At 33.1% G+C, this 26,258-nt stretch overlaps 1 protein-coding gene across 1 annotated transcript in view; it reads left to right on the top strand.

Moving 5' to 3' along the window:
• The window catches only part of LOC131850836 (uncharacterized), an 85,499-nt gene that overhangs the window by 54,289 nt on the left and 4,952 nt on the right, over window positions 1-26,258 (top strand). Inside the window, exons 8-12 of the mRNA XM_059201203.1 lie at window positions 17,990-18,128; window positions 21,191-21,402; window positions 23,496-23,662; window positions 24,648-24,884; window positions 25,897-26,067. Of these exons, the coding sequence (XP_059057186.1) occupies window positions 17,990-18,128; window positions 21,191-21,402; window positions 23,496-23,662; window positions 24,648-24,884; window positions 25,897-26,067 (926 nt within the window). The remainder of the gene's footprint in view (window positions 1-17,989; window positions 18,129-21,190; window positions 21,403-23,495; window positions 23,663-24,647; window positions 24,885-25,896; window positions 26,068-26,258) is intronic.

Below are 26,258 nucleotides of genomic sequence, written 5' to 3'. Positions count from 1 at the left end.
GTTCTCACCCACGTATTCACCATCCTCCTGACCTCATGCTTCGCAAATTTGACATGCACTACAGACAGTGCTCCACGCCTGAATGTAATAATAGCTATTATATCGAAAAAATAAGAGTATAAGTTACACTATTAAAAGTATTTTTTTTGTATTCATGATATTCAATGGTAACCACGATATTACACCTACTGGAATCATTCAACACGGCTAAAATATATTCGGAATTGAATCAATAAATAGATCTCTGGTAGACTCTATCATCAATTGATATCACTACCCTAGAGGGAGGTGTGAATGTTTAATGCCGTGTTTATGAAACGAAGTGATGAACCATTCAATGTTTTCAATACAATAAAATCTCTGCATGTTTTTTATTTTTATATGAAGACACTTGAATAGTACTTTAAACAAGGAAATCTTCTAGAAATTTAATTTGCTTTAGCTGCGTAATGATTTACAATAAGCTGATGTTTCACTTTAGTTGAGCTTTAGTCATACCGTTGTATTTAAATATCCGTTTCATTTCTAGCCAAACTTATTTCCTATTACATTTTGAAATGAAATGAAATGAAAATGTTTTTAATTAAAAGTTTTGTTTGTTCAGGTTTACGTGTTAATTTATATATTTTATTTAAAAACTGACCTAACGTGGAGTTCTTCCTATGTTCAACTCCTCAATTCCTCAACACGAATTGTTCATGTTTCATTTTCTCTTGCTCTCACGAGAGCAGACCTCAACATGACCGATACGTAATATAGATTGTACCTATGTGTATTTATTTTTTGAACGCACGTATACACCCGCCTTGAGCACAGGAATATGTTATAAAAACACATTATATCACATCGTGTAAATTATGTCCAGCAACCAGTGAGTACAAATAGTAACTTTGAGGATTTATTGTTCCGTATGTCTCAATATCTATTAGTAACAACCATTTTCTTTCAGAGGTTTGATTATATGGCGTAATTATTGAAATTGCTAATCATTTTCATAAGATTTTTATGATCCATTTAACAATTTCAGTTACGGTTCTCAACTGACAAAGTAAAATTAGCACCTGCAGTATATGATGACGCCGATAACTACAGATTCCCCCAATCAACCGCTAACAAAACAGAGTAGAAAAGATCCTTAGTCTGTATCTTCTACCATTATAATGCTTGTTAATACCCCGATAAAGCATCTATTTTACTAAAAAAATAATATAATTATTCCATTTTGTGGTTTGTTTGTGCATGTCAGCTCTCCTGCTTTGAGAGGTGGAATACGACAGTAACCTAATAACTATAAAGTGGCATAATTGGAAACGAATGTAAACAGATATATCTTAGTCATAAGAAATAGCAATGCGTGAGAGGTATGTAGGTATTATAGACGTCCAATGTACTCGATGTAGACATCGGGCTGTACGTGGTTTATGTTAACAGGTAATGGTTACCATTATTGCTGTCCAACAGGTGGGCCATTGACTTGTTTGTAATGCCACTCATATACTAGTCGTATATTAATGTGTCGAATGATTTAATAAGTATTTCACCAAGTATTAACAAAATGTCGTTGACATATTAACGACATATTGTTACATTTTTGTTTCAATTTACAATTTTTGAAGCATTTGAAGAATGAAACACTTTTAATATGTGTAAGGAAAGTCTTTAAAAAGCACTTAAATTTTAACTTGTGTGTAGACAACCATGCGTCATGTAAACATGTCATAAATTTCATTACTTTCTCGTTTTTGTCTTCAGACACTGCACTCACGTGTCTTGTTCAGTCTCAATGTTCCCAACAAGGCGTTGATTTCTCAAGATTAAAAGTGACCCGTTAGGTAGCTTTCGGCAGAAAGTTTTTTGCGGGTGCAACGTTGCTCGCAGGTTTCATAATGCACTGTAGCTACGAGCAGTGACCAGTAAGTAGTAAACGCCACAGTTTGTGGTATTGCAGTTATTTGCTTACAATATTTATATATGACAAACATTATTAAAATAATTTTTAAGAAACGGTTTTGGTTTTGAAATATACCCCTTGTAAGATGCAAGATTTTATACAAAACTATTTTATAGTAATTTTGTCATTTGTGCAATTTGTTTCATATAAATATTCAAACATGTTTGAAACTTTCACATAATCAACAGACTTTGTACTATCAGTGAGTGTTTTGCCAATGTGTAATTTGACAGAAATAAACTGAAATTCAATTCTATCTCTATTATTTCATATATTTATTTCTCTTATATACCGTATTTTTTAATATATAAAGCCATTTAGCTAATGGCTTTATATGTTTTATTCATGACACAAAAAGTAATCGCAACACCATGTTTAACATCTATTTTAAATGTTCAAAGTAGACATTAAGCAATAAAGTTTCCTTTGATGTTCTTTTGCTCTGGGTGCTTGACATTCCATTAATATACTCATCGTAATTATTGATTATGACATATTGTCATGTAGTAACAACAAAATGTATCACAATCATACTATTTTCAACACTATTTAAGTTGTTAATCGATCGTTAATAAAAGTAATATTTCTAGGTACATATAGCAGATCGACCTGATAAGAACATACATTGTTAGTAATGTGGCTAACAATCTAATCAACTAATCAACTAAATCAACTAACAATCCCTTTCAATAAAGGAGTTAGGTTGCAAACACTAACAGGTAGCGTAGATTGTTGCATGGCAACCATCTGTATAGCATGGTATGTTCCGCAAATTATACCAGTCGTAATATTGTGTATGCTAAGGACATTTCTCGCGAAATATACAGAAATAACCATCTCCCCACGCCGCGGTCGTCATGCACCACGATAATTCTGTCATTGCAGTACCAATGCACTCCGCAGCTGGAGATATTGATGCTATTCTGTTAAAACCGCCTTTCAATATTAAGCACATCGAATTTTATAACTTCGCGCTATTTCTGTCTGCTTGTATGAGGCGTGTCGACAGACTTTCTTTTGATATACAATCGTTGTGATCCGTATCATATTACAATCGGATTTCCTTTAGTGTTTAACTTTCGATTCTATCTTAACGCCCAATCTAGCGATTTCAGCACCATATTTCGAGTGATTAATAGTTGTACGAAAAAATAAAATGAACGTTATAACGTAGATATGTATTTTGTTTTATCTATCGATTTTATATTATCTTTGTGATTATGAACGTTGCAGTTGCATATTTTTCTGATTCTAACACCATAATATATTTCTTGTAATAATGTCCAGGAATTTTGTAAGTTCGACTTAAATAAACTATACTAAAGTTAGGTTTGAAAATATTAATAAGTTTTAATAACTTTGATTTGTTGGGGTTGCGTTTGATATCAAGGAATATAGCTCTAAAATTAAAAGACATAAATAAATTAACAAGCATTTTTGGTACATCTGAAGAATCCAATGCATTTAAATTGACCTAAATGGTTTCTTTAGGTTTTGTTCGATCCGATTTCTCTCGGCGGCCTCGGCACGTGGCACGCACAGAGTGAGTTCGTGTGCCACGCACTCAACAATATGAACATTTTTTGTTTAGTACCATAACTACTTATTATCACAGTACGACTATTGCCCACCGTCATGCTAAATTTCGGTTTTGTGAACGATTTAAAAGAATATACCTACATGTATATTTAGCCCCAAAATATGTCCCATTATATTGCCATACGATAATTATTGTTGAAGTTCATATGCGGACCGTTTATACATTACTGGCACTGGTGCATGTCTTTAGTTAGCCTGCTTTAGTATATTTACTACTGTTTCGAAAAATATGATAAAAAAATGTTATCATTTTTATATTTAAAACAAAAAATTGTAGAATTATGTTTTCCATACTTTTTCTGAATATCTATTTAAAACTCTTAACAAAATTAAGTAATGTAGACTTACTGGAAATGTTACTTTCATAATACTAAGTGAAGTAAACTACTGTATTGTATGTATTTATATAAATTACAATATTTATATAAACTCATACAATACAGTAGGCACTGTATGAAACTTAAATTGATTCGATATTGTATGCTTTGAATAACTCGAATGTATACACTGCTATATACCATTTGTATTTTTTATATAGTAATATCCTGTAAATTGAATAAAACGAAACTGAAAACATTGGAAGTGTTGCATGCGCTAGACAAAAAGATGGTCGGATGAAGATGATGCTATTAAATTTATAATGGGAGTTGTACTCGTATTGTATCGAGTGAAGATAAATTATTGCTCTCAAACTGCGCAATATAGCTTTAGGGCAAAAGCGTTTTGTTAAGTAAGTTGCTCAACATTTTAAAATACGTAATTTCGTTACGGGCCATTATTTACATTTACGTTCAGTGGTCCGTATAAAAGTACGTGCGTTGTTAAAATTGAGACATTGATTTATATATAATAATTTAAGAGGACTATTACAAAATGATGCCGCTCAACTTTAGGTTTAATCGCATGGATTTACGCACACACACAGCAATACACGCACACAGACGCAAATAACCGTGTAGCTCAATCGGTGTGGATTTAGTATGAACCATTTTGATCCTTGTAACATTTTAATTAATAATGTGATATGTTTCTACTTAACTGAGACTACTTATTGGATTTTTTTAAATAACGTTATTTATCTTAATTATCAAAGTGCTAATAATGACCATATTTTTTTATTATATTATTCCTAGAGGGTTGATGTCAGGATGCTGGCCGATTGTACAACTAAAAGCCAAAACCTTAAGTAATATGAGTAACAAATAATTGGGATAAGGACAGGAAGATGAAATTACTATAACATAAATTTACTAATTAATTCTTCTTACATATTAATTCAGTTTATTTATTAATAGATACAATATAATTTATTATATGAGTCGGATACATTATTGCCATATTCACTTGTTCTAAATAATTATTTAATTATTTTATTTATATATAATAGTTGTGTTTTCAAGGCTTTGTTTTGATTTAAAGGTCCCATCCTTATATGTATATTAGGTGTGTCCGCGACTTCGTCAGCGTGGTATAATGAAATTGACCAAATAAAGGAAATATATTTAGATTATAACCTAAAAAAGTTTCTTTGTTTCAATTAAACAATGACGATACTTTTATACAACCTTTCATCTCCGCTTTTAATCCCTTACAATACTTTTTTCGCACTATAAAGTAGTCTATGACCTTTCTCAGGGTATACTATCTGTGTATATGTATATCTATCTATATAGACTACCTGTGTATATATATGGTAGTGAATTTACAAGGTACAGGGGAATAACACCCGAGTAGGAATGGCAACGCATGATGTGCTTGATATGAACATGGCAACTGCTCATGTATATAGGCGACGGTTACCCCTTTCCATCAGGAGAGCCGTCAGCTTGTTTGCCATTCTAAGTTGTAAAAAAAAGCTTCAACTGCTATCATTGCTGTTCCTGCATCATTGACGTCGCCGCATGATATTGGCTGATATTGCAGCTTCTCGTTCTTGGTTGGCCGATTCTTGATTCTTGATAAATAATTAATTGTTAATGTCAAACCTTTTTATAAATTATTATAAGACGCCTCATTGATTATATGTAATGAAATCACCATGAGCTATAGAGATTTTGGACAGAACCTTAAAAGACCTTAGAAACACCTCTGCTCTCATTGGCGGGATTACTTTTATACTTTTGCTGGAGATTTCTGAAAGACTCTCTGTGTCATTAACATCGTCTCCCTTATGGACTTTAATTGAAAGTTTAAAACTACTGACAAATTTGAGAGCTCATTTTTATGGAAGCACAGATAGTGATTTCCCACACTAAATGCTCAAACTTGAAAGGAATAAAAGCATGATCCAGTCATGAAATTTAAGCCCGCCGAACATGTGCAATGGCGTCCCATTGGATATATTGCTTAAAAGAATTGAAAGACAATTTAATTGTAGACCATTATAACCGGTACGTTAGCTGGGCAACCAGCTTATATATACCGATGATTCCAACTGATCTGCCAATACCATTTTAACGGCTTCAATTTCCGGTTAAAATATCATCTACACATGTAATAGATCTATGTATGTTTTGATCTTAAAAAACTACGCAGATTTTGATTCGTTGTTATTTAATAGACAGAATAGATAGACTCAAGAGGAAGGTTTATATATAACGTCCCAATACTGTACACGGATCTTTAAACGCGCGATAACCTATATATCCCATATTCACGAGGGCGAAGCCGCGAGCTAAAAGCTAGTCTCTAAATAAAAACATTTATAATGTTGTTGACTTTTCACCCAAACACGCATAATTATTTGACATAACTGTACAGTAATGAAAGTCCAACGAGTATAATAACAGAATAGCTGCAATTTAGAAATATCTGTATTGTGTAAAATAAAATAAAATTGGATAAAATATCTCTAAACATTAAGGAATATAATTTATATATAATTTGGTAATTTATTTACAATCCACATTGCATACTAGATGATATACACTATATAACACAAGACAAATGTACGTAAAAATAATAATGGTATTTTTATGAACAATAACCCTATTTTAATTTAGAAAAAAACTACAAAATAAACATAGAATAAAATTGGTTTACATTTTCTTACATTTTTCTCTCAGATAAGCGTTATTTTTAAAAATACTAAAATGTTCTCTTTTTTAATTTTAACAATTAATTGCCATTAGTGTGACGAAATACCATGCTCTTGTGCTTTTCATAGTCCAGCAGGGTAGGTAGGTTTTATTTGTAGCATAACTGTACTTTTGTCTTGGCATGCTAAAATAAATATTATTATTATATATATATATATATATGTATATATATATTTAACAACAACTTTAAATTAATATTCGTAGAAATAAGTATATATTAGCAAAATTAATTAAATATTACTTAAATTATCAAAATGGTTTAGTCGCTCTATACTAATGTTCACTGACGAATGTCTTATCTTAGCGGTGTTGTAAAAAATGGCATATGTCCTACCTCGACGAGCGCTAGCGCAGCACTGGGAATTTACTTTTGGCGCAACGGAATTTATACAACTTTAAATTATTATTATTGTTTATTTTTTTCTTAGAAACTTATATTTTTATTTCATATTTCTAATTTACAAGTATATTAACTTTATTATTATGTTTTTTTTATGCAAAAATTTCGTTGTATTTATGAGAAAATTAGAAATGATTATGGCAAAGTTTTGTTGAAATTTCGGGTTTCATTATGATCAATTTTTTAGATATTTAAGTTGAAAATGAAAAAAAGGACGATGCTGTCTCAATTTATAAAGTAATTATCAAGTTTTAGTACAAATATCATATCAATTTATGTTTGTTTATTAATGAACGACGACCCCAAACTTCTGTCTCTTAGCGTTTTTGAATAAACTATTTTAGAAATTAGGAAGACTAACAAAGAGAAAATTAACATTTCAAAGATGTAGTTTTTAAGATTAGATATCTATCTATATAATTCAGGAATCAAAATGTATATCCGACTCTTAATTTCTTAGAACCAGAACCCCAAAGACACTGCTTTTAGGCCAAAAAATGTGAAAGGCCTCTTAATATAATTTAACCACGCCTAAACAAAGACATAGTAATAACACTAATAATTAATAAACTCATAACTAACAATTCAATAAAGAAAAAAATATATTACGTTTGAAAAAGCCATTAGCTGAAGATATTATTTTATAAGATGTGACGATTGCAGTTTTCCCTATGATATAGCTGCCTATATAATTATTTTTTTATTAATGATTAGCAACAAACCATATTGCTCTACTTATGTAAAAAATCGTAATCGTGTGTAGTGCATACTCGTACTACATACGACTTATGAAATGCAGTCGCAATAGCGACCACTATTACGGTATAGACGTCTTGAAATTCACATGAAGACAAAAGATATTTTTTTCAAAAGTTTACTTTTCACTCTACAAAGCAACATGATGAATCGTGATGTGCAACTGCTGTTTTCGGTGGGTGTTATTAATCGCGTCAATTGTAAACAAGCCCGTATGCGCGAGCGGCGCCGTCGCCTATGAGTCATATAATCGCGATGTGGGCCGCCGCCGCCGCGCCGCCTTGCGCCATTGTGCTAGCACCAGCTAGGCTGAGGCAGCATTGTACGATTGTATGTAAAGAAGGCGCAGGCGGGCGCCCACCGATGCTTTTAATATTCTCTAGAAAGTGCATACGCATGTGCTCCACTTACGCATTATTTGCACCACATCCTCAAAATAAAAAAGAAAGTTCCAATCAGTAAATATATAACGGTAATATTGTTTTAATATATATCATATCACCAACAACACAGATTTGTTGGTTATATTTTTCGTTGTTTTCCCTTCACGATTTATGTCATGAAGCCTTGCAGATTCACGAAGTGATAAACGTCTCCGTGACTAACTGAACACTTTCTTACTTGTAGACATATCAGTACAGGTCGAATAAACTGTTTTGTCAAATTTGTTGTAATGAATTCTTCTCGAAATCGTGTTTAATTACATCATCATACGTATTCGTAGCAAATATATGGATGAGTCAACGCAATTACCAGACTGCACATGGTCCTATATGTACATCAGTATTGGACTTAATGAATATCTGAAATAATTCTTACCTTGTAAAGTTTAAAGATGTAACGATTATCGTATCTCGGTAGTCGTCATGGGCTACCGGTTGCAACTTCTTAAATGTCCGGTACGAACCTGGTAAGAAGCATGTCGCTTAATACCCTTGACCCGGCGTGGGAGGGAGTCGCGAATGTATTTTTAACTGATGGGGTCGTCAACCGCAGTCTGAACATTAGTCGTGCAAGGTGGCACGTTATAGACTAACCACAAACCTGTGCATTTATTAACTATAAATTCGTATAGTCAATTTTAATGTTTTAAATATGTTGCATATTAGGTATAATTATCAACTATAAATGATCCTACCTTTATATATAGATTTTGTGATAACTTTCGGTTCCATGATCAACGCCAAACTGTCAGTTCATTATGACAAGTGAAAATATCATCAACTCGATGAAGTTTAAGGCTAACTCCATAATATAACATGTTCAATATATTTTCTTTTGAATTTATATTTACATAATTAGGTGGCATACCGATTTCAATCGTTATTATTTCTTAATATTTTAATGAAAATATGAGCGAGGGGATACATGACTCGTTAAATTAAAATGTTATTTCGTACCGTGATTACAAATGCATCCGTTTACCGTAATCTTTGTTTATGTTTTGCGAGTGTTTTTTGTACATCATCGAGTTGATTCTGTTCTGGCACGAACAAAACTAAAAATAGTATGAGTATCTATCATACTTTGTTTTTTTGTTGCCTTACTACTTTGCTTTCAACTAAACAATGAAATATTGCGTCCGTGGCAGAAATCTTTATGAATTTGTGCTTATTTATATAATTCTTTGTTGAATGATTTTAATGATAGTGTTGGTTTAAAAAATCTTGTGCATTACTCAATATTTATTCTTTGAACTACCTCGAGGATAGGGTTGCACTTTTTATAAATGTTAATTAGGTTAGTACAACTTTAAAAAAAATATTTTCTGAAACAAATACATTTTTGTAAATGTTCAGTAACCAGATTACCAACTAATTTCTAGTTGCCACTGCTGCTGTAGCATTATTCTAGAACATTTATTAAACTTGTAGTTCACTTATTGTCATATTATTCTGTTATGTTCACTTATGTTTAATTCATACATTACCAAAAAAATTTATGTGTCATATACATATATACTTTTCCAGTGTATGACTTTTATGAAGTTAGTGATTTTTAGGAATTAAATTTCATTTTTATTATACGAGTATATATGAATTTTGTTTCTACGTAATAACTAATCGTTTTTTGATGTTAGGTGGTTGTATGTTAATTCCGATTAACTTTTTACTTATTCGCAAAATTGCAGTGAAAAAAGTAAATTATTTGGTAGTATTAGTAGTTTAAATAAAGAAACGTCACGTAGCGAATGAATGTCTATATGTATGGAAATCACATTAAAAGCTATGTAATCGTAACCAGGTATATGATAAAGTATGCTGACTGGCAGAGTAAGCCTGCAAACTGAGTCGCAGTAAGTATTGAACGCCCACCTCCACACCCGCCTGCCTCCTGCTGGCAATATCGACGATGCAATTACCGCATGCACCGGAGATAGGGCTTTCAATTCACAGATCGTATTATCCTTATGAATTGCATTTGTTTCAAGACATATTGTTAAAAATCCTTTCACGACTTTCTAAATTTAGCCTTGCATAACGTAATATCATATTCAAAACTTCTGTATAGCATGTAATTTTAATAGCATCAGCCCACGTAATACGCGTGTACTGTTGGTTGCTACATGAGAAATGTTACATAACAAAAATGTAATGTACATACCTGTGTTCTCCACTATATATGCCTATAATTCGGCCCACGGCCTCGCCTTGGCCATCCCTGCAGGTTGCCACCGCCCTCACAAATATTTGTCGCGCTACAAGGGTTTTGCATTAACACCGGACTGTCCGCGTGAGTTTATTGAACTGTTATTTACTTATCGTATTTATCTGACATTTATTTGGGTTTAGTTCATTTGCCCAATATATCTGTCGAAACCAGTATATCTAAGAAACAAATACAGTAACAGCAAAATAATTGAAATGATTAAGAATGTAATACATCTATATCTACATATAAATAAAATTAGAGTGTCTGTTTGTAATATTGAAATAATCGTTTTTATGTATACGGTACATACACCAAAATAACATTCTTTACAATTTTTGTCTGTCTGTCTGTTTGTACTAATCTCTGAAATGGTTGTACCTATTTTGACGGGACTTTTATTGATGTAATAAGGAGTAACTTATGCTACTTTTAGTTTAGAAAATAAAATAAAATTCCACTCGGAAGTCGCGGGAACAGCTAGTTATACATTTAAATACAGAAAATACGTACAAAGAGTGCGTGGCACACCAATTTATACGGCACTGTAGAAGTTTGCTTTTTAAATAGGTATTTCGTTAAATAGCCGTTAAAATTATAAAAGTAATGTTAAATAGTCCTACTTGCTGAACCGTCCCGATTTATACTTTAAATTTTTCATGCATTTTCTTACTTACTACTAAGAATTGTGTAGTTTCTTTTTCGTCTTCTGGTTTATAACGTTACTGAAGAGCTTTTTAATTAAAAGAGAAGAAGCTTTTCAGAAGAAGAAGCAGAAGCTTTTCAACCAGTAAAATATTCAAATATTTGAAGTTTGAAAATCTGTCAAAACTATTCAACTGTTTTCTATTTTATTGTCTTTTCTATTACATTTTTTTTATATGACCGGCACATGTTGTAATTACGCTTTTTACGGTAATTTCTTGAAGATCTAACTTATTTTTTTAAGTTACGTTGCTATACAATATAAAGATATACAAGTAGGGAGCCAGACTATTGGAAGTATGATATTTTGAAGGATCCGCATTATTAGCTAAGGAACTCTGAAATGTTAGAGAAACGACACGTGAGAACTATTTGCAACGATGTTCGGGGCATGAATCATGTACGACAGATAAAGATGGCCTCGAGGTACATACCTACATAAGATTGCTGAGCGAATTATCGTATTTATGTAGTTTTGATTCGTCTAGCGCCAGAGGTCAGCGGCCAACGTTTATAACCATCTATGACATTAGACCAGTAGCGCAGTTTTCACCAGTATTTTGTCTCTCATTCTATATTTTTAAAATATTGTTATTGATGTTACTTTTCTAATGATTTGAATGAACAGCCATACAAACAATTGACTGTTTGAATTGAAACGACCGTGTATGAATTTAAATTAAATACCATTATTATAGAAATATTGTTCGCCATTTATTGCATTTACCTTTATTAAACACATATGTTATCAGCGCTGTTGAATGTATAAAATATATGTCACTCTGTATGTTTATTTAAAGATAAGACATTGATTAATGTCGGTGAAAACTAATTGAAGATAGATTCTTTCCTTTATTATTAATTTCCCAGCTTCTGCCCATCATTTCATTCGCAGACACCGTTCCGTGAGATACGTAGTAGACTATATTCTACCACATTCTAATAACTTTGCATAATTTTAGTCACGATTAGTTGAAGTGCTAAATGTAAAGGATTTCCTTCATTACTAGTTGTACCATGGATGTAGTTTACCCGGCGAGTTTTTGAATTAAGTGCTTCCTTTTATAACATTTTTACCTATAGCGACTGGTGGTACCAGTACTGACTCGTTATCACACCAGATGGTATTAAAAGTTTTTGTATGATGTATGCATACTCAAACAGAAATATATATGTACAATCACGTAGTGTTTTTATATCTAAAATTATAACTTTATAGCAAACAGAAATACATACTATTTAGCCAAGTTATAAACTGTTAAATGATTTTAACATTACTTTGATAGAAAAATAAATTGTGACTAGAATCCTAGTATAAATTAGTACAAATAAGTTCGTTAGGCACGGCAAGTGCCACTTGTTGCGTGGGCTGTAGAATTGTGCATATAAATATGAAGCGGGGGCGTGATTTGTTGCATAGGAACAGCTCGATTGTACTAAACAGCAAACCGAATTAATTCAGAACGCGTGGCAGGCGCGACAGAATGTGCGCTCGATCAATACATACTTGTAGGTACATGATATATCGTATGCACGACCGGCACCGAGGACTTCTTGAAGTGTTTACTAGACCATAAACATGTAAGAGTTATGTGTAATTGGAAATGCTGTTCTATTTTGCAATAATGACCCCTTATTTAATGTAAATTTCACAGGTCGCTTTGTTACATCGTGATAGGTACTGCTACATGCATATTCTGTTTCACATCCCGGAACCGTAAATTCTACAACTGGGTCGATTCTCATCTCGCATGTACTTTGCACTTATTATAATTTAGATTATATACATTTGGGTTACTTTGTGTACGGAAAGTAACTACGTTTTATCCGTGTCTGTGTTTGCTTCTAAACAGTTTTTAACAACAGAACTTACTTTTAAATTACTAAAAGAAAGGAAAGAAATTTCGAAACTGAAACAAGTGCAGTTGTAACTGTAACTTGAATTTATGGTAATGCAAAATGCAGCATGAACGAACCAATGGGCCTTCCAATTAAAAATTGTATAGTAGTGTATAGGTGGCAGGTACTACGACCTACTACGACCGTTAATTAGAAGGATTCCCTGGCGCACAGCATCGTATAACTCTTCCGAGCGATGTTCGTCCGCTTGCAAACCAATTACCGGCCTACTGATGAACGTCGAGCGTGCACGAAAGTTCTCACTCAATTTCATTACGCTTCGGTGTGCACACTAGTAATTAGAGTAGCATATATATAAAAGACCTATTGAATATCGGTATAAATGGCGTAATATTCCTATATGCTAAAAATCTTGTATAAATGGGTATGCATATATATCTGCAATCAGGATAATCCTGTTGAAGGGACTCTCATGTTTTAGCTACAATAGATTTCATATACATTCAACTTATTTGTCACGGCATAAATTTCATATCTTTGATTCTATAAGTAAGTTCTAGATAATATAATGCTAAATTGATACCAATATCTTTAGCGGTTTAATAGAAAACTTTATCACGAGTAAGCTTTTAGGTCTATATCAATTGACAGACAGCTTGCTCTAAGTAGTTTCGTCAAGTTTGTTTTCGTACGATAATGCGTCTGTAAATATCTGTCTCCCCTTGCCACTTTTACGCTTGAGAGGCTTATTTGCGTTCATATAATTAACACTATACAGCCCTGCCAGTTGAGTTAAATTTAGGCACGTTTGTCAGGTGTTGATTGGAACAATGTTAGCAAGATAATATTAATGAGCGGTATTAGTGTATTTGTAATAGAACTATGATGTAATTAAATTGTCGGTATTTTGACGCTTAGACCGCAGCGTCGGCGTCGGGTTCAATACTCGCATTCACATTGTACATTACTCGTCTAACACTCCATTATTTGCCATAATAGAATTCCATGATTGATTTAATTTTCAATGGCTAGCATAGCATAGCATCTGCGGGAAATAAAGTAGACGTATATTGCATTATATTTCTAAGTATGTTGCTTTAGAGGTAATAATATGTAGTAGACCACTTACCATTCTAGTTTTAAATTTTCATTTTTTTATTTAAGAATATGATTTATATGAAGATTTTGCTAAAGATACCTTACATATTTATGGTACATAATATGAGCTAGGTACAGAGTAATTCTCTTTGACTGCAAAAGTTGAATCACTTGCAAAGTTAGGACTGTGGGTAGGGGGGCGGTAGAGATGGGGTGGGTAGACGCGTGCTTCAGTTAAGGAGCTAGCTTCTGTACGCCCCTTTAATAACTGGGAATGAAATAACTATGAACATGTAACTATATTAAAATCTATAGTTTTGGTTTTTAATGGACTTTAGTTCTATCCTATTTATAGGCGTTTAGGATTGAGTACGATGTTTTGATTATGACTGTTGTGTTACTGAATCTGTTTTGCAATCTTAATTTTATTGATGTCAAAACTTAAGAAAAACAAAGAAGATATCATTGTATGTCTTCTTTAGTCCTCCTACTCCTTAACAACTTACACCATAATATATTTATATGTATTTGGAGTAGTTATAGTTATAATATCATATACCTAATTATGAAAGTATGAAGAAACATTAATAGTGACATTTTAGTTTTTTCAGCATTTACAGTAAAAAAGTGTTAAAATGTCAACTGTCAGCAATACCATACCTCAGTGAGCGGATTCAGTAGATATTTCTAAACATTCACATCAAAACATCTTCAAATATGTTTAGTACAGTATCTAAACATTAACTTTAAAAAAATATCTTTGAAAGCAATAATCCTCATCCGTAATACTCATATTCGTAGAGGAAATAGTTTGACAGGGTTTACAAGACAAATTTTTCAGTTTGAACAACAATTATTACTGAAGTAAACATTTAAAAATATACGATATAAAATCTAGGTATTATTAATAAAGCCACAAAAGGGAGGAGATATGGAATTATTTGTAATTTGAACGAATGGTGTTGATCTCTGAGCGATTGAGAACGGACGTGCGGGCCGGGAAATTGCACTTGATCCGTCGCTGTATTATGCAGTCTGCTCTCCGATTCTATTTCCCACTATAATCACGTGTCTGTCTACCGTATAATGGACTTAGATAGCAAAAACGAATAAACTCTATTCTAGTTTAAACATTTAGCTTATGTCTATTGTACAACCGAATAACAGTACATTATTTATCATTATGAAAATCACCGCATCTACAAGATTGTTTTCTTACATTACAACGACCAATATTCTTTTAATGACTGTTGTTTAAATTATTATACGTATTTATATTAAGAAGGCGCTTTTGAAGTTTGTACTCAGTACTTCAGTTATCCAAGGAAAAATATTAGTACGCATTTTTAATGGTATGACTTTAGTATACCATATGATTTTATTATTACTTAGGTATTACTAGGTCTCTGTTTGGGTCCTTAAGATTTAGAGTACACATTTAGCAATCTGTGGTATGAGCTCCAGTCACGACATCATCGTTTGTTGTTATCAAAGACTGCAGGTGCATCGAGGGCATCGAGGTTTAGTATGCGCGGACAGGCCGTGATCCGTTTTTGCAGCGAGTAGCCGGGAACAATGGCCGACAGCGCATTCCATGCGCACCGTTACTCAGCGGCAATAATCGTAGCGATGATCACCTCGACTGCTGCCGCGTCGCTGCCGCACCGCTGCCGCACCGCCCGCTGCCCGCTGTGTGATCGTACGCGGCCACTCAGCCAAGATGAGATGTTGCACTGCAATCATGTGAAATTACAATGAGTCTGATCATGATCATTCTTACCACGTTTATTAAAATTCATGGAACGTCCATTGTTTTTTGCGTGCAGTATATTTAGTAAAATGTTCCGTTTTATCACGTAATGTTATTGTCTTATTTAATTTGCTAGAATGATACTCTAAATTGTCTATGTGAATGTCTATGAACGGTTGAATGAAAGGTTTCACACTATGTATAGGTCATTATTACTTTGTATATGTATAGCTAGAAGCAAGTCATTTGAATTCATATTTAATGACGTACAAAGTAAAATGTAATGAAAATTCTAATAACCTTTATGAAGCGCAACTGAGCAAGCGCGAATGAGCAACCATTCAGTTCAATTTACATGTTCTGTTTAATACATGCTATAAACTATATTTAAATACCTTTAGCGCTGTTCTTAACAACTATGCAGTGACTAATTAACGACGATCATTAAGATCTGCGACACGATAATTCGTTATACTCTTTCTTTATCTTCGAAATAATGCACTTTCTAGATTTTAATTATAAAAATTTTGTTACATTTTATTACGTACAGTATAGATTTTAATATATTCAAATGAAATCATTGATTAATTAAAAATATTTAAACATAAAATAGCAGGCATAAGAGCACTGTTACCTTTCCAATAATGTCCAATAAATTTTATTAACACTGCCATATTAGGTATTATCGAAATTCAGATTTAAGTTATTTTTTTAGTTAGTCATTCAAATGCGTGCAGTGTTAATTTAAATATAACTATTTTTAAACATAACTTATCTTTAATTACCTTTACTACTTTGTTACGATCATAAATAAATTAAAAATAATATTTTTTGAGCTTGTCGGATAAGAGCATACGGTGCTGTATTGGCTTCGAGCCAGACCAAACTGGGTAAAAAGCAAGGGCGGGACACGCGACGCGCCCGCCATTGAGTTATATGACTATGTCTAAAGCTAGAGGCGACGTCGAGCTTGCTTTAGTTGTCCCATTCTACTGCAATTGCGGCATTGCCGCCGCAATTCACTCTGTAACTTGTTGAATGTATACTAATGCAAAACGTATTCTGTTAATAAACATTGAGTTATCGGTTCTCTGTATTCGTTTGTGTAAAGAATTTGAATCAAAATGCAAACTTGTCTTGTTATCTATTTAGTTATGTATGACTTTGGCGCATTTTATTTGCATTATACTTCTTATTTTCCGCCTAGTATAATGCATCAATGTCGTCACCAACTGCGCCCCGAAATAGCGGGTAAAGTCAAGGCGTGTGTCTATAGACAACTACATAAAGTGCCGGCTCGTTACTCTGTCGGAAGATGTATACGGTGCTGTCATAATATTGGTATACACATGCCTATAACGTTTGCACTTTTTTAGACATTAGCTAGATTAGACTGAAACAATAATTGAACATAGTCACACCCAAATAAGGCGTGACGCCAGTGCCTAGCTAACACGAAATGAAAGAGCTAACAACCTAATTTATAGGTTAATTTATCGCGTCAAAATAAGGTGGAATAGGTATTCACGCGATAGTCAAATATTTACGATTAGCTGTTGGTATAAGTAGTTTGAATTTGCCTCTCCCATTAGTCTGCGTTTGTCGACTAAAATAATTAAAATTAGTGTCATGTGAATTTAACCCCCATAATTTGTTACATAAATGTCATTGTGGGTATAGCGAAATTGGGTCGTCTGAAGGTCGCACGAATTGCATGTTTATCAAGTCTTATTTTTATTTAACATAGGGGATACAATAGTGTGTTCTGACCGGCTGTTGCCCACTGGGTGCTGACTCATATACCTACCAATGTGTCTGAGACACAACAAGGACATCTTCACATACAGCCCGTCGGCGTCGTAGCAAATCGAAACACAAACATCGTTACTCCATATCCGTCGACATTATTCACCATTGTGCTGCAACAAATTGCACACATAATAGACTTCGCAACACTAGCTTTGTGCTAGATGACACACTGATATTTTAAGGAAAGATAATAATACCGTTGAGAAATTCTGTTGGGTGTCTGTTTTGGTCTTGGTTATCTGCTGGAAATAATTGTATGTAAAGATAAGAAACAATTTTCATTGTAATTAAACAGTTGTTTGTTTGTTGTCTAGATGACTTGAAGGCGGTGACGAGGCATCTGATCGTGCAGGCAAAGCGGCAGGGTTCCGCCGATAATATTTCAATAATAGTGGTGTTCCTGAAGGACCCGCGTGACATCGCCGCCGACAACTGCCCGCCCATGGAGCTTGGGTGAGTAAATTATTCTCCAACCTAAAACAAAACATATCTAAGTTAATGTATAATAATACGCTTGAACGCTGCGCTCATACTTTATTCTTATAACGCAGGTATTATACTTTTTTTTAATGTTTACAACACGTCAAAGACAGTGCGTATATTGTTTATGTTCTCATTAATTTAAGTTGTGGTGAGGAAGTGTGTGATAACACAAATTGATTCCATGAATTATGTGAAACTTTATGGAATTTCGGATAATATTCGTGGTCGCTTTTTTGTATTTATCACCAGTTGAACTAACATTTACGGACGTTAGCTAAAATAAAAGAGCACTGTACATAGGGTTATAAGCCTTGTCAATCATGCCTCAGAGTTGTCAACTTGTTTACCACTCTATCGTATAAAAAATAGAAGAGTATGTCCTTTACTTTTTATTACGATAGAGTTGCGAACTAAAGAAATATTAGTGATTAATAACAAGTTTATATAATATCGGTTGGAATTATATAAACACGTGACAATGTTGTGGCAATGATGTATTAATATGACGACAATCTTCTGAGTCTTAGGAATTAATTAGAACATAGAACCGCGAAGGACGCTGTTTAAATAAATAGCACATTCTTTTTGGTAGGGAAATCTTCCACTTACGTTTATTCGTTTATGTATTTGCTCTTAGATACAATTTTAATCATTTTAATATGATTGGCGAAATGTAGCCATGCAGTATTACTTTTTTAAATTATCAAATTGTATGTTAAGCTACATACAACTGGTAGATTTAACAATAACCCTAACTGATCAATCTAAAATTCCAATTGTGATCATAGTTATTTTAAAATAATTTTATAATGAAAAAAGAAATTAATATATTGTTGGGGCCTAAATTTTAAAACGGTTTATTTTGCTGTGCGGTTTTACAAGTACATTACAGTCGTTTATAAATAAGTATAACACTTATGGCATTATGAAGTATCAGAAATTTCATCGACTACATTCTATGTACGCATTGTTGTGTACTAGATGACATACAAATACATAGATATTTTTTTTGTAAATACATACATATTATACATAGAAAACACCCAGACCGATACAAACAATCATACTCATGAATACAAATGTTTGTGCCGTGCGAGGAATCAAACCCGAAACCATCGTTCGTAAAACGGTGTGCTAGACCGCTAGACCACCGAGGTCGTCAAAGAAAGTATAATTATCTCAAACCGACTTTTTCATTGAGTATAACTTATCTTATACAATATTGATCATTTGCCTATCTATTATGGCTATTTTTATTGCTATGTTGGCAACATAACATAACGTTTTCCGAAATTGGTTAGAAGGGCGAAAATAAATTTATTTATTTATTTATAATTGTATATACATAAATTCCATTTGCGGTAGTATTGTTAGTCTTAAATATCGACATAACCTCCAGGAAAATGTCTTCCAGTAGTATTATTGTCAAAACAGGTAAACATAAATAATATGAAGTCGTATGAGAATACATTTAATGAGAATTAAATGACGTAACTTTGTGTATGTATATAAATAGCGTTAATGACTAAAGTTAAAACACGAGTATGTTATCAGCTATTACGTCAACGATGTATATTGTATTGAATCAAGATTCATTGCACTGCAATCTATGAGTGTGCAGTAATTCATGTCTATAAAAAATAGAAATGGCTAGAAAACATCGCAAAGTATTCAGTCCACCAAATGTACTATCTTTTGTATGTATGTATTATCTTTTGTATTATGTGCATTAAAGTTATATAAATTACGAAGTATGTTATAAAAATAATATTTATATAACTTTTGAGAAATATAAGTTTGTTTGTGATGAAATATTCCGTTTATGTGCTTTAGTAAACTAGATTCTATTACAAAAGTAGTAGCATACGAAAGCATGACCGTAGGAGTCCTTAAGAATGGCATCGTATAGGTATAATGATATTGTGGTCTTTACCTATATAGTATACAGATATCACTTCCATCACGTAGGTTGCTTGTTTACCATTCCAGTGTAAAAAAGTGTAAAGATAAATTACATTTAGTATGATCGAATAGTAGACAGATCGTTATTCGCTATGAGTCATACATTTAAAATTTGTGGATCAACTCTAGCTTATGTATGTGTAATGGAGATTCTTCAACCGGTTTTTTATACTGTTGTAACAAAACTGGCGGCGCGAACACTAAATTGCCTTGTTCAGCTTGTTACACTCGACCTTGGCGGCTGTTACATCCTATAGATAGGACATTAAACAGGAACCCTTACTAATATTATTATATTTTTTTATATAACTGACGTGACAAACTAGTTAACGGCCCAGCTAAATGGAAATTGGTAACCTATAGACACAAAAAGCACCACAATATCACTTCATCATCTGATGCCTATGGATATATGCTTGTTACCCCTATGCGTTGTCATTTTTGAGAACTTAAGTGTCATGCGTCCGGGCTCTGTAATTTCACTGCCACATTCCACCCTTCACCAGTAGAAGGGTGAAACACACACAAACACATATGTATTGCTGCTTGCCGAAATAGGACAGTTTATTATTATTATTACAATCAAAACAAATCAAAATATATTTATTCATGTAGGTCTATTCCAAACATGATATGTTAAATCTACCATCAGTTAGAAGTGCTTTCGAGCTTTAGAAGAACTGACAATAAATTCTTTTAAAATGAATTTGTACATGATTACGAAAATACAAACAGATTCATTTTTAATTAAATTAGGTAGAATGTAGTGCACCAGTATATACTATGGCATTTTTTGTCAAAACCAAAAATAACATAAAAAAAAAACATCTTTGCCCAGACTGCTCTGTACTAATAGTATGAAATTCTTGACACTGCCTATTAGTTCCGAGGAGAATTTAAGATAAAAGTTATCAATTTGACTATTTTTGGTTGTAAGATTTACAGAAACAATTTTCATTATGCTTTTAATCATCTTATGTTGGGTAACGTCATAAGAAAATAGATAAAAAAAAATGTTAGTTATCACAAATATGTATTGTCAATTATATTAAATATGCAAATATGTCTAGGCTGGACAACGCGCTGGCGAATCCGCCTCCCTTTGCTATGGAGGCGGAGGCGTGCAAGAGGCAGTTGGAGTCGAGCGCCGCTGAGAGCGTCGACAATGACAACTCGGACAGTGACAGCGACGACCTCGGCCCAGAGACGGCGGTCGATGTGGACGACGTCGACGCAGACAGGAACCACGAGCCGGCGCCCCCGACTCCGCCCGCACACACAGGTCAGTCGACACAGAAGTCAACAGCAATAATGCAGCAGTACAAACAAAGCCCTTATTCATAACCCCTTTTTTTTGTAAGTTCATTGTGTTTTGTCACTTCACTTTTCTTTATTGTTCATTAGTAAAAAAAATAAGTGTCGAAAAGAATGCTGTAGTTTTATATTAACAGGAATTTTAGAAAAGTAGTCAAAGAATCTGGTCCGCTTGAGCTAATGCCTATCTCCAAAAGTAGTTGTTGATATTAATTATATGTATATGTTGTTGATACTAATTACATACATAGCGCTGTAACACTTGGCAATTGTACTTGACTGATAGAATTTATTCTAAACGTACACATGTATCAGCATCACGGTGAACCACATTTCAATGAGAGCAAAAGAAAAAGCAAGAATTGTGTAGGTAGGTATATCACGTCACGCTTTATTGATTGTTACATTCACTCGTACACATACGTTCATAAGCGGTAACTCGTCACTGTACCTACTTAACCGAAATGAAAGGATAAGTAGGATTGTATGTAGATGATTAGATGTTCTGATAATGTCCCTCCGATATCAGTACGTGGGAACAGATCAGTGTTGCCAGATGACCGTCTTGCTTTTCCTCAAATGTTGTCAAAAATGCCCCAAAATTAAGCTGCCGATGAAAAGTACACCCAATAAATATGGCAGTTTCAAGTTCACCCACACTCCCTGATTAAGGATTAAGTCTATGGGACATAAGTACACAAATACCGCCAAGTATTTGTTTACACCAAATCATCTCCATCGTCGCAAAATCCCCAAAATATGGGAGCAAATTTCTCTATCTGACATCACTGAGGATGACTGCGTCCGATCATCTGCGAACGGTGTTGCGATATTAAAATAATATTTTAAACAATCACACTTTGGAACTCTTACACATCACTAAAACTACCCTTCCGTTGGTGGCTTAATATTTCGATGACCGTATCTACTTATGTCGTAAATAAAGGATATATATGTGTTTTGTGGTGCAAAATCTTTAATTTGTATTTATTTATATCAATACTCATACATAATTTGTAAAAAGGTAAATGTAAAAGTAAAATAAAGAATTCAGTTTTTCGATCTAAATTTAACTAGTATTTTTATATCTTTTGCGGTGGAGACCAGATATGAAAGTGGATTTAGTGAGAGCTCTGTGAAGGGGTAGTAAATGACACTAAATATTTCTTTTCTCTTACTTACTCTAATAATATACTGGAGTCCCTTCTAAATAAGTGTGATTTCTGGTGTCCTCATATTTGTGATAGAAAAGAATATTAATTAGTATTATTATATTAAATAAATAAATTTAAAGAATTATTCAGGAAAGTGTGATGTGGTATCCCTATGTCGAATTTACACTAGCTCCCCGCCCCGCACTCGGTTCGCGCCCTCAACTTCCGCGCCGCCCGACCCGTCTCGCTCGCAGTCGCTCATTGAACGTTCGTCTGGTCTGTGCTGCTCTATTCCACTGCTCTGCTATTGTAACCCGGCCTTTTGTCTACATTTTTACGGCTCGAATATTACGCCAGTGGTGAAGATAGTAATCTGTGCAGTGAAAATACCGTTTACGGTATGTGAGTTTTAGCAAATGTTGTTGATTATTTTCACATTCCTAATAGTTTGTGAAAGGTTATTTCTGTGTTGATTCATGCGGAGCGGTGTTCTGGAAATAGATCGGTTCGTCCGAAAGCTCATCCCTTCGTTGACGTGTTCCTGCTATATCCACTGTCACGCCATGAAACTACTCGGCTTCTGGATTCTCCCTTAATTTAATCACGGGCGTGTCTTCGCAGGACGTCCTCGAAATGGCGTCCGCAAATGTCTCGCGGGTTTGAATTCGCGACCGGTAAATAACGTCACAAAACTCGTTAATAAATATTCAAATTTGTAATACCTACATTATAGTGTCGGAACAAAGAAATATTTGTTCGTTGTAAAAGCAATAAGTTCGCGTCGTGCAAGGGTGTGTCACCTGTTGATAGCTGGGATTGTGATAGGAGGGGTGACTTCGCGTGTTGGCCAGGTGTTTAACCACGTTTTTTGTGCTGTCGATTTAGTGTAAATGTTTGTGCTGTGCAGTGGAGGAGGGCCACATTGACGGCGCACTTTTGGATAATGTAGCTGAGAGCGGCGAAGAGTCTGAAGACGAGTGGAACTACTACAAGGGCGAAGGTGAGCGCGAGGAACAAAATCCTAGCGACGATCTGGACGAGCCACCGCGCTCAGAAACACCCTGCCAGGACAATGTGAGTCTCATGTTTAATATGTACTTATTATGACTACCATTCTGACAAACAATGATTGCTGTTACAGTTCTAGAAAATGAGTACACAGAACAGTATTATTCAGTTGACCTTCATTTGCGAATTGTATGATTCAATGTTGCTAATATTTATGGAAATATTATATTCACAAAAGAAATGTTTTAGTAACAACTAAAACACTTGTTTCTAAGTTTTATAGTTTTTAGGTATATACTTTTTTTATTTCTGAGACTAAAGAATATACTTGGTATATCAGGACATCAAAATTGAATAATCTAGATAAGTATATACTTTATTAAGTCAGATTTTACTTTTTTTTTAATAGACTATAAGATTACTAAATAATATTATAAAAATAACAAATGTTAGTAATAAACTTACTATTATAATTAATATATATTTCTAATTTATAACAATTAACCCAACTTGTATAGTAGTCCAGTTAGGTTATAGTATGGTGTATTATATATAAATAAACTTCTTTGTTTGCCTATTACTGGTACTTATTATCAAACTCAGTTAAACTTCAATTAATATTGATGCTACAAATTTGTTGGTATTGCTTAGCTTGACCTTATTGCATTTATTAAATACTATACTAGAGGTAGGATATTACAGCATTTAATTGAACACAGATTTGTAAATTTGTTAATGTAATTATTGTGTGAGTAAATATCGCTGGGGCATGAAAATATTGATCAGAATTTATGATATTCATGTTCCAGATATGTAATATAAAATGCTGTAATCTCCAATAACTGGACTGGATTAAACAATTCTTTGGAATCCAGTCTAACAGTGAGTGGATGGATAATTCACATTTGGATGTACTATTTACACCCTACATGAAACTACTAGTACTAGTAAAGAAATGAAAAGTTAAAAAACTAATAATTATCACATTACAATTAATGTTTATATCATTAACTATAAAATCCTGATTAAATTTTGTTAATTGTCTTTACAGTCTGCTTGGGAAACCAGCTCAGTAGACATGAACAGTTCACCATTGAACCCGGACGCACCAGTTTTCATCCCCGGTTCAGTGACCGGAAGTGATGTGCTGCTTGCGGAGTCTCCGCGGAAGCCAGTGCCCATGGATGATATAGAATTGCCAGATGTAGCACAGTTTGAGACTGAAGCAGTTGTGAGACCTGCAGAACTATTAGACTTGGATAACTGTGATCAACTTAATGGCCATCATGTGAGTATATTGTTTTGGAAATCAACACCTGAAATTATCTGTATTACTGATACTCAATACTCTTACCTATATGGTTAAGACATAGTATAAAAGTTATTAATTAAATTTAAAAATTAATTATTTTTAACTGACCCATAAGACATATGAAAATATATCAGTATATCATAAGTAATTAGTAATAGAGTAGTGTTGTTGTGTTTATGTTCATTGCATAATATAGAGAGAAATTTCAAAGTTGATATTCCCTTTTAAACTTTATAGTCTTCCTTTTCTTTATAATATTGATGCTTCAATTGTCTGTAATCTGCAACTAAAGATTTCAAAATTGACATTGCTTTATTTATGAGTTAGACAATTACGAAACTGTCAAATATTTATGCATACTTTTACTATAAAATAGTAATTGATTGATTATATTCAATCTATTGACATTATTTTACATCTCTAATAGTAATATCCTTATTTCACTATACTTCAAAGTGAGTTATTTATTTCTTCCTGATTTTTATTATTAGGTACACTTATTATGTAGAAGTATTAAAGGATTTGTGTTAACTAAATATTGGAATATAATATCTTTTTTCATGATTTAGATATTTAACTTTGTTCTATTAAGTTTTAATATTTATTAATACTAAAATATTAACAAACTATAGTTTTTTGGTTCTATATACTGAGAGAGGAATATCTTAGCTAAAATTGAATAGACTACACACATTATACATATGAACCTTTCTCTTGATTTACTCTATTTCTGTATACTATTAAATCCGTTGTCTAATATAAAAGATATAAGCGAACAGACAGCGCCGGCGACTTTGTTTTATACTATACAAAGATGCAATCTTTTAGTGGTTTTCAATAAAGTTTGTTGTTTTTAGTATTGTCTTATTAAAATTTATATTAATAAAACAATATTTTAGTATTGTCTTATATTATTCGTCAGATTTTTTTGTGGAACCAATTATATATATGTTATTTATGTTATAATGTTTTTTGCATTTTATTACAGAATGTGTCAATAAATGAAACGGGTAATTTAAATGGAAATGAAAAATGCAATATGGACAGTTTGGGCTTTGGATTCAATGTAGGCAAGGATACTGAAAATGTCACAAATACAGATTTTATACAAGATTTTGAAAGGATACAGAAGGACACTACTGACTTCTGCAATATACAGGTTAGTAGTGGTTATATCTACTCGGAATTTATTAATGTTCATATAGGCTATGTAAGATAGTAACTGCGATTTATATAGAATTTTTTAAAGTTAAGATTTAATTTGTAATACTAAAAGGATATTAGTCACTATTATTATATTTTTATAGTCTATTTATTTAAAACGTTACTAATATCAAGAATGTCATGTTT

The sequence above is a fragment of the Achroia grisella genome, unplaced genomic scaffold (genome assembly GCF_030625045.1).
Source record: "Achroia grisella isolate CSIRO2021 unplaced genomic scaffold, CSIRO_AGI_Agris_v1 utg779, whole genome shotgun sequence".
NCBI classification, from domain to species: domain Eukaryota; kingdom Metazoa; phylum Arthropoda; class Insecta; order Lepidoptera; family Pyralidae; genus Achroia; species Achroia grisella.
The sequence above is the reverse complement of the archived record's forward strand: the minus strand, read 5'-3'. Positions and strand labels throughout refer to the sequence as shown.